Raw genomic sequence first — 10,080 nt, 5'->3', positions numbered from 1 at the left:
TTGCCAAGGCATGTGTGGAGCTGCAACTTACCAGGGCCCTGGATCAAAGTGTGCCTGTGGCTCTCTCCCTTCTTCTACGGCCGAGGAATATCCTGCACCCAAGGATCAGAGAACAGGTCTTCTAATGTGGGTCTGTCCAAGGAGTTCACGGATAAACACCACCAGATCAGATCTTTGCACTCTGGGCAGAGAAAGCAGAAACTGCCGGTCAGCCAGAGAAGGCTCCTGTCTGCTTTGCCCCACTATTGCCATGCCCAGACCTTGCTGGATGCGCTCAGGGCTGGGCCTAAACTTTCCCATCAATTCCCTGTTTTGGAGGAGAGCAGGACGTGTGCCACCTCCTCAGCAGCTGCCAGAGCAGGATGCTCACGAGCCCGCTGCTGCCTCCCAGCACTGGGATTCCCCCCGTGCCCAGAGAAGAGGATCCACCTTGAGAGAGCCCTTGTGGCAGCGGGAGCTGGCCCCAGCTGAGGTTCCGGCCCCTCCTGAAAGGGTGCTCCCCGCAGACCATCTGGTGCAGCAGGATGCCCAGGGACCAGATCGTTGCTGCCTCGCCATGGTACCAGCCAAAGTCGTTCCATTCCGGGGGGCTGTAGGACGGTGTTCCTATGGAATACAGATGGAGTTCAGCAGGGGGATGCTGCTGCTCCCAGAGCCTGGCCCCAGCAACCCTGGGCCTGCGGGGGCTGCATCAGTGGCACACAGGGTGACCACTGCCCTCTCGCCAGCACCTGGGACTTGTGCACAAACTAAGGCTTGGAAAAGAAGCCACTGGTGTCAGAAGAGGGCAGAGGAAGCCCTGGCTAAGCCTGACCATGACATGCAAAGGAAAAACCCTCTCTGTGCTGGGGAAAACATGCCCTTATCCTCCCTGCCTGCATTGCCCCAAAAATATTAGGAAGCCAAGGCAAACAGGGAGAGTGGAGCAGTGCAAGCCCTTCCTCTTGCCTGCACACCAAACTGGCTGGGGCACAGGTTCCACCCCCCTCTCTGCTACCCCCACCCATGGGGGTTTTGGTCGGGCTGGCTGCCCCAGCCCAGCCCCAGTCCTGGGCAGAGTGGCTGGCAAAGGCTGCCAGCAGGGCTGGAAGATGGCTCCCCACCAGCTCCGCTCTAAAGCAACTCAGCTGATGATTCAGTCCCCTGACTGGCAGCAAAAGGGAGAATCTCCACTGTCACAGCCAGCTTGGGCTGGGAGATGTTGGGCCATGAGATCCCAGGACCAGGAGTACACCCTACGTGGGCTCACCTGCAAAGTGGGTGTAGGCTGTGTCTTGCAGGTAGGTGCCACAGCCAAAGTCAATCAGTTTGGCCTGCCCGGTGGCCAGGTCAAGCACGATGTTCTGAGGTTTGATGTCGCGGTGCAGGACCCCGCAGCTGGTGCAGTGCCACACGGCCTCCAGCACCTGGCGGAACAGCTCGCGTGCCACCTCCTCGGGCAGGAACCGCCGTGCCTGAATGACACGATGCAGGTCCTGACACCGCTCTGGCCGCTCCATCACCATCACGATGTGGGTGGGCAGCTCGAACCACTCCAGCAGCTGCACCACACCAGGGAAGCCAGTGGACACCTTGGCCTGCAGCACGATCTCCAGAGGGGCCCTGCTGCCGTCGGGCTGCGGGAGGAGCACGATGCCCTCAGTGGGGCCGATGCCGTGCCAGGCCTGGGGAAGCCCTGAGCCAGCCCGGGACGCTCTGCGCCCTGCGCTGCGCCCACGCCCGCTCCCCCTCGAGGCGTCCTGGCGGCTTCCACCGTGCCGGGCCTCGGCTCATCCCCGGCCCCGCTCACTCACCAGCTCGCCCCAGTGCCGGACGCGGTTCCGTGGCACCCTCTTGATGGCCACCTGCAAGCCAAGGACAGCAGCGGGCTCAGCTCGCCGCCCGCCCTGCCCAGCCCCATCCTCCTCTTCCTCCACCTCCTCCGCCCCCTCCTCCTGCGCCCGCCGCCGGCCCCGCGGCTCACCGGGGCGCCGTCCGAGAGCCGCGTGGCCGCGAAGACGCTTCCGAATCCTCCGCGCCCCAGCAGCGACCCCAGGCGGTAGCGCTCCTGCAGGGCCTCGTGCGCCGTCCCTGCGGGCGGGACGCGGCGGTCAGCGCTCGGCCCGGGGCCAGCAACGGCCCCCGAGCGCCCCTCAGCCGCCCCGGGCCGGCCATGCCCAGGCCTTCGCTCCTCGGAACGCAGCACGGGAGGCTCGGGGCCGGCGGCCGCGCCGCGGAGCGGCGGAGCTCGGGCCGGGGAAGCCGCAGCGGAGGCGGCGGCAGCGGCCGCGCCGCCTGTGTCCTCCGCGGGCCTCGGGAGGAGCCGGGGCCGGGGCCGGGGCGGGGCTCGGGGCCGGAGCCTGCCTCGGGGCCGGGGCCGGGGCGGGGCTCGGGGCCGGAGCCTGCCTCGGGGCCGGGGCCGGGGCCGGGGCGGGGCTCGGGGCCGGAGCCTGCCTCGGGGCCGGGGCCGGGGCCGGGCTCGGGGCCGGAGCCTGCCTCGGGGCCGGGGCCGGGGCCGGGGCCGGGCTCGGGCCAGGCGGAGGCGAAGGGCGGCGATGCCGCCCCCGCACCAGGCACTGATGCCTGCCCAGCAGCGCCACCGCCAGTACGGCCAGAGCCGGGCGGAGGCGAGACCACGGCGGGATGGGCGGGGCCGGGCACGGGGCAGCCCCGCCCGGGGCCGGGGGCGGGCCGGGGGCATGGCCCGGCCCGGCAGGGGGAGAGGGAGGCGGGGAGAAGAGAGGGAGGCGGGGCAGAGGAGAGGGACGCCGGGCAAGGGACCCCGGAAGAAGGGTGCCCGACAGCGGGAAAGGGAGACACAGAGAAAGAAAGAGAGAAAGACCAAGAAAGAGAGAAAGATTGTGATGCGAATCTGCTCTTGCTGCTTCTGCCGCTGCTGCTTCTGCCGCTGCTGCTGCCGCCGCTGCTGCTGCCGCCGCTGCAACTGAAGCACCGGGGCCGTTCGTCCCCCGTGTCCGTTCCCCACGAGCCCCACGAGCCCCACGTTCGAGCCCCGCGCGCCCCGGGCACAGCCCCTGAGTCTGTCCAAACACGGGAACTTTGCAGCCTTGAGCCCAGGTGCAGAGCCCGGACTCCTGCACACTGGCACAGCAATCCCCTCGCTTGCTGCTCTGCATTGGCCTGGCTGAGAGGCAAACCCTGTCGGGACACCTTCCCTTGGGCTAGGATTCCTACCTGAGCCCAGCACTGCACTTACATCTCCAGTGTTGCCTTCCAGTAAAAACAGGGGAAGGAAAACTCTCTGTGCCTCATGGTATTTTAGAGTGTCTAAAAATCACTAAGTCACCGATCTTAAAGGTGCAGTGCATCTGGAATTACTGGGATGGAGAAGTAGTGCAACATGGAAAAGGGGAGCATAGAAATAAATAGAGGAAAACATCTTGGATTGTTTCTTTCATTTACATTTCACTTCTGGAAAGCTGTTCCAGTTTTCCAGGAATCTTCTCCTGTTTGCTCTTCCCAAGAATCTCTCCTGGAGAACAAGGTCAAGCTTCTGTCCCAAGATTTGCCACCAGCTGCAGCTTCTCTTGGCTTTCCACACTGCACAGTGTCTGCAGCAGGACTTTTGCAGCAAAGCAGGACAAATGTTTGGAGAACTTTACGTGTCCTTTCTTTTCCTGGTGGGCTGGGGTGTTGTGCCACTGGTGAAGTTTCCATTGTGACTGTTTGTGCTGGTTTAGGGCAAATTTTGGGAGGAAACCTCCAAAAGGGGTCAGTCTAGAGAGCAAGTTCAAGTGGCCTCTCCCCCTACTAGTTCAGAAAAAGACTTCCCTCAAGAAAAGTGAAAAGAAACCCAGTTTATTTATCAAGTAAAGTATTCCCAAACATGAAAAATGAATAATATTAAATAAAACCTCTGACAGTGCTGAAGAGATGGCAAATTCAGAAGGTGCTTTTTGTGGGTTGTAGTTGGCTCACTCGGTCTCTTCTAAGTCCCTCTGGTGCTGGAATGCAGCGACCCAGACCTCAGTGGGCCACAGGTGTGAGCTGCAGGTGTTTTTCCGGGTTTTCAGTCCAGAGCAGGTTTAAACAGTTCCAAGAAAAAGGAAAGTCACAGTCCCAGGAACTTCTCTGCCTAAGCTAGCTAAAACCAAATTGCTGGACCTGGGCAACCACCAGATCTGGATGGTGCTGGAGCCAGAACCTGGAAATTTCCAACTTTTGGCTTTCTGTGTTAGCAAATCACTGGACTTGGGCTGTGCTGGCACCAGGAAGTTTTCAGATCTGGGCGCTGGCTGTGCCAGCAAACACCAGATCTGGGTGGTGTCGTTGGTAGCGACAGAAATCTGCCGGATTTGGGCTCTGCTGGCACCGGGAAATTTCCAATTCTGGGTACTGGCGCAGCAAACACAAGATGTGGGCAGTGCCAGAGCCAGTAGCAGAAAGTTGCCGGGTTTTGGATTTCTGTGCCAGCAAATTGCTGCCCTTGGGCTGTGTCAGAATAGGGAAATTTCCAGATCTGGGCACTGGCGGTGCCAGAAAACACCAGTGAAAAATTTTTGGTCCTTGTCCGGACCATTGGCCAGTGGTTTCCCTGAGAACCAGCTCTGGCCACTTTACAGAGAGAGACTGCTTTCATCTGCTTGTCTGGAAACAGAACTTTAATGAAGGCAAACACAACAAACAGGACGGTGTGCACAGTACAGAGAGCAAAGCAGAAAAAAGCCTGGGTCCAGGGTCTAGCAGGGATATTTATACATTTATATATGGGGAGGGGTTAAGGTGGGATCTGAGGGAAGGATCCAAGAGGAAGGAAGGATTATGAATATTACAATTTTTGCAGTAAAATGTAACCAATGGTAGCAAAGAGAACTCAGAACTTTCTAGTAACAATCTGCATAACTGAACAAGAGGATTATGGGCGGGAGCTCCTGCTGACCCCAACTAAAGAGGGTTTTCCCACGGCCTTAAGCCGAGGTCTCCCTCTTCTTTGAAACCAACCCCAACATACCAGATCTGGGAGGTGCTGGGTTTTGGCTTTCTTTGCCAGACAATTGCTGCATTTGGGTTGTGCCAGCACTGGGAAATTGCCAGATGAGGGCACTGGCGGTGCCAGCGCACACCAGATCTTGGTGGGGTATTTGCCACCATCAGGAAATTGCCAAATGTGACCTTTCTGTGCCAGCAAACTGCTGGAATTGTGCTGTGCAGGCATCTGAAAAATTCCGGATCTGGGCACTGGCGGTGTCAGCACACACGAGATCGGAGTAGTGTAGGCACCAGGTATTTGCCTGCTTTTGGCTTTCTTTGCCAGCAAATTGCTGGACTTGGGCTGTGGTGGCACAGGGAAATGTTCAGATCTGGGCATGGGTGGTGCCATCAAACACCAGGTCTGGGTGGTGACAGTCTTGGCACCAGGAAATTGCTGCGTTTTGTCTTCTTTTTCCAAAAAACTGCTGCACTTGGGCTGTGTTGGAACCGAGTATGTCCAGATTGGGGTACGGGCGGTGGCAGCAAATACCAGATCTTGGCATTGCCGGTGTCAGCAGTGGGAAATTGCCTGATTTTGGCTTTCTTTACCAGAAAATTGCTGGACTTGGCTCTGCCGGAACAAGGGAATTTCCAGATCTGGGCACTGGAGGTGGCAGCAAACACCAGATCTGGGCGGTGCCAGACCCAGTAATGTTGGAAATGAATTTGTAGAGAATTTTTAAGGTTTGATAGAAGGTTTCTATAGTATGTATGCAAGTGTCACAATCCGTCCTTACAAACTTCTTTCGTGATGGTTCGTGGGTTGATCTCAGAGTGCAAAAAACACCGACACGGTACAGGGGGGTGCAGTGATAATCAAAACAAATGTACCTGTATGGAATAACCACAACAAAATGCATTGGGGAGGAATTGGGGAAAAGGGAAAAAGAGGGAGGAAGAGAAAGGAAGGTATAGAGCTACCAAACGTAGAACAGTGAAGTCCTTTGATGTCCAGCCAATGGAGTTCACCAGGTCACGTCTGGGGAGATCTCAGGGTTGCAGTTCATCCAAACTCTTATTATACTCTTTTTGTTGATGGGGGAAGGGGTAAAACTTGAAACCGAATCAAAGGTAGTCTATTGTATTTTTGGGAGAAGAAATGGTATTTAGAGAAGGGTACACACAGTCCATGTTCTCTGCAGTGAGTGAGAGCCATTGTCTTCTTGGTCCACTGCTCACACCTGCAACATCCATCTTGCTTTGGTTAGCTTGCCTCCCCCACACACCTTCCCCAGGTTAGGGGTCTCAGTCTCAGTCCTTGGAAAGAGTGTGGGGGGGCCTTTTCACATAGGGATTTCATGTCTCGGTCTTTGATGGAGAGGCCTCGTACATCTCAGTCTGTCTGTCACGGCGGTTGTAAGATTCACTGCATTTGGCCCCAAAATCAGATAAAAGTAAAACTCCACTCAAAAACTCTATCACGGAGTTCACTGACGGTTCAGGCAAATCTCACCAGTCAGTGTTCACCTGGAGGGACCCGGACACTCAGAAGTGGGAGTCTGATATCCAGGTTGTTGAAGGTTCCCCCCAGACTGCAGAACTTGCTGCAGCTGTGAGGGCATTTCGAACATTCCAACAACCCTTCAATTTAGTCACAGATTCTGCATATGTCACTGGGATAGCAGAGCGGGCAGAGCGTGCCCTGCTCAAGGAAGTCCAAAATAAAAAATTCTACAGCTTGCTCTCTGAATTAATTTGGTTCATCTCCCACAGAGAGCAACCTTATCACATCCTGCACGTCCGGTCGCACACAGAGCTGCCAAGATACATCACTGAGGGCAACCGGAGAGCAGACTTGTTCGCAATGGCAGCAAGTGCCAGCCACATTTCCCCCGCTGCACCACATGTCTTTCAACAGGCTCGTCTAAGCCATGCATTCTTCCCTCAGAATGCTCCAGCTTTAGTAGGTCAATTTAAGATTTCCAGAGACCAAGCCAAGGCAATTGTCTCCACCTGCCCCAATTGCCAATCCCTCGCCCTCCCTACCATAGGGACAAAACAAAGAAAATTACAGTGACAACTAACTTGACCATTCATGTTTCTATCAGTGCTCGAACAGTCGATACCTGACTCACTGGAGGACCAGATGGCCACTCCCAGGACACCCCAAAATACCTTAACAGCTGCTGCCACGGTCACTGTGCTCCTGTGCATCCAAACAGCGGTTGGATGGGTCGTGCCACAACCAACAGAAAACCTATGGGTCACACTGGGGAAATCTCTCAAGCAGGATAACTTTTGCATGGCCATGGGAGGTGCAAAAGACCTGCTGTCTACATGTCTGGTGGGAATCCCCCTGTCCCCAAATGAATATGCCTGTGCAGGTAAGAAGCCCACCCTGGTAGACACCTGGGACGATTGCATGAAGATCTTACCCCATGCACCACAGGAGCTCCAAGAACTAGACCTACCGGGCTCCTCAAAGCGACTTCTTGTGTCAACTTTTTCGACAAGCCACCCCAACAAAATTGGCATGAGAAACCTGAACCACAGATGATAGTGAGAAAAGATATATCACCAAATGATAAGAGATACAATGATGTTGACTGGTGCAATTATACTGCCAAAACATTATCTAAGTCCTCTCCGTTTCCCAGAGTGCTTCCCAAGGGAGTGTTTCTCATCTGTGGTGACAGGGAGTGGGCAGGGATCCCCTCGAAGATCAAAGGGGGTCCCTGCAGTCTTGGCCAGCTTACCACCCTCACCCCAAACACTACCCAAATTAAAAATTGGAAACAAGAAACTCAATTGGCACCCCAGAAAAGATCGTACTCCCAATTCAATCAAAATTGTGATGGCCAAATTTATAATTGGGGAAGACGAAGAGGGTCGCTGTTTCCATCTTTCTACCATGGGTTGCAGCTGTGAAGGCCCTCGGTGAGCTTTCTCACCTGGAGTGCTGGCTTAGTAAGCAGACCAAGGCTACATCCGCTGCCTTATCAGACCTTCTAGCGGACGAGGAAACCACCAGACATGCCACCCTTTGTCCGGTTCAGCTGTCTGTCTCTGCCCAGACACGTGTAGGGTGGTTCTGGGGCGGCCCGCGCTTCAAAGGACGAGTCTGGACTCTTCAGTTTCTCGGTCTTCAGATTGTTTATTATTTCTTATCTACAGAATTTTCTTTCTGCCCAACAGAGGTCTGACCTGCAAGGCAGCCACGGGCACTCTGACCACCCACGGGGTGGTCGTGTCTTTTTATATGTAAAACTACGTATATCATATTTACCTTTATTTCCCAATACCTTTCACCCATATTAGCAAGTGCACCTTTACCATGAACCAATCCCCAAGTGCCAACATCACCACAGAAAATGGATGACAAGAAGAAGAAAGAAGAAGGACGAGACACGCCCTGATCCCTCCATCTTGTCTCCATAACCTCCCTGTACCAAAAACCCTAAAATCTATATTTCAACCTGTAAATATATCTTTCTTGCACCACTCACTCCCAAGTGACTCTCACGTCCTAACACAGGTGTCACATCCTTAGAAGGATCAAAAGCAAGCCACCAGATGCTCCTGGAAAAATTCCAGGATTTCTGAGCCCCCCCAAGGGTTCTCTCGGTAACTCTGGACATCCGGAGTGATGTGCTGAGTTCCCACAACCCTTCAGAACAGAGCGGCCATCGACTTCCTGCTGCTCTCCCATGGCCATGGTTGTGAAGATTTCAAAGGACTTTGTTGTTTTAACCTGTCATGGAATAGCACATCAATCCAGGCCACCATCAAACAAATGCAAGAGCAAATGAAGATTCTTCTTACTGAAAATAAAGTTGTGGACATGATGGACAAAACTCTCATGCGGTGGGGCCTTCCTGTGTGGGTGGCCCCCATTCTTAAAAGTTTATTGTGCGTCCTTCTCATAGTTGTTATCATTTCAGCAGCACTGATGTGTTTTAAGAAAAGAATTGACAAAACACTGAGAAATGCTTATTTAATAAATAAAAAAGGGGGAAGATGTGAGAGACAGCCATGGAGAAGATGAACCTGGGATGTCATTGGAGGACACCACGGTTTAAGTTGAGGTGAGAGACTGGTGCAATTCCCCACGGTTCTTTGCTTGTTAATGTGAATGTGCTGTTGTCAATCGACTGCTGCTTGTCCCCCAGTTCCAGAAAGTTCTGTACTCCCCGTTCCTCCATTGGCTTTCCCTGAGAGACCCCTCCCACTCTGCTCCCCCATTGGTGCGTCCCTGCTGTTTGCATTTCCTGCAAGCTTTCTGCAGTGTTGCTGGCAATATTTTTGTACTTTTTCAGGTGATTTACACAGCACCTCACAGGACACACTCAGAGGATCAGGAGAATTATGTGATATCCCATGGATTCATGTCCCTAGGAAATACCAAGGCTCTAGTTGATTAGTTACTGTTTGAGTCCAGAAGTGGGCAGTACAAACTTCCATTTTTCACTTTCAAGTGCTCATGGGGAAAGCACAGCAGATTCTTCCAGATCTCTGCACAATATTTGTTAGCTACATATAATAACAAATCTCATTTACATCGCTGCTCAACAGCTCAACATAAGGAACCCAAACTACTGGCCTATCCCTAAGACTAAACAAAAAGAAGAAAACAAATATATTTTGCTTCCCACTTCTCCAGCATTTGGGATTTTTGATTTTGCATTATATTTTAACATGTAGTTTTCTTGTTATGCCTAGGCTCTGAAGTAGGGTTTGTCTCTGTTGTGAAACCAAGATTAATCAAGGATTAATACAGAAATAGATGTTCTAATCTATCCCTCCCCTTCAATTGATTCTACACATATAAACACTACCAAATTCTAAAAGCAATTAAAAAGTTGAAGTTACCTTGTGTTTCTTTTCACTTTCAGGAATCATACTGTGAGAGTGCTCTTTTACAAGATTCTCCTACAAAAGAGTTATGTGACAGCAAGGAAATATTTCTTTGAATTCAGTTGTTAAAAATCTTCTTGGTGTCATTACAGAGCACAGTCTATAATCACAGACTGTTACAAAGCTCACACAAAAATATGACCAGGTTTAGCACAACCTCGGCATTCAAAAGTCACTGAAAAAACCCCTACAGTTTAGGGAACTTTTTTGCTTTAGCTAGTTAAAGTTAACTAAAATAAAGGAGAGTTTTGTTTT

The 10,080-nt window shown here is 53.1% G+C and overlaps 1 protein-coding gene across 1 annotated transcript; it reads right to left on the bottom strand.

Moving 5' to 3' along the window:
- Nucleotides 1-2: 2 nt before the first annotated feature.
- Nucleotides 3-8,626, bottom strand: LOC118700546 (serine/threonine-protein kinase pim-1-like). The gene is made up of 6 exons (XM_054518022.1): nt 8,575-8,626; nt 1,964-2,562; nt 1,794-1,844; nt 1,250-1,616; nt 430-606; nt 3-181 (listed from the first exon to the last, which is right to left on the bottom strand). The coding sequence occupies exons 1-6, from the start codon at nt 8,624-8,626 to the stop codon at nt 75-77; spliced, it is 1,353 nt and encodes a 450-aa protein (XP_054373997.1). The 3' UTR covers nt 3-74.
- Between the last annotated feature and the right edge of the window lie 1,454 nt (nt 8,627-10,080).

This window comes from Molothrus ater, chromosome 31 (assembly GCF_012460135.2).
Source record: "Molothrus ater isolate BHLD 08-10-18 breed brown headed cowbird chromosome 31, BPBGC_Mater_1.1, whole genome shotgun sequence".
In the NCBI taxonomy this organism is placed as follows: domain Eukaryota; kingdom Metazoa; phylum Chordata; class Aves; order Passeriformes; family Icteridae; genus Molothrus; species Molothrus ater.
The sequence above is the reverse complement of the archived record's forward strand: the minus strand, read 5'-3'. Positions and strand labels throughout refer to the sequence as shown.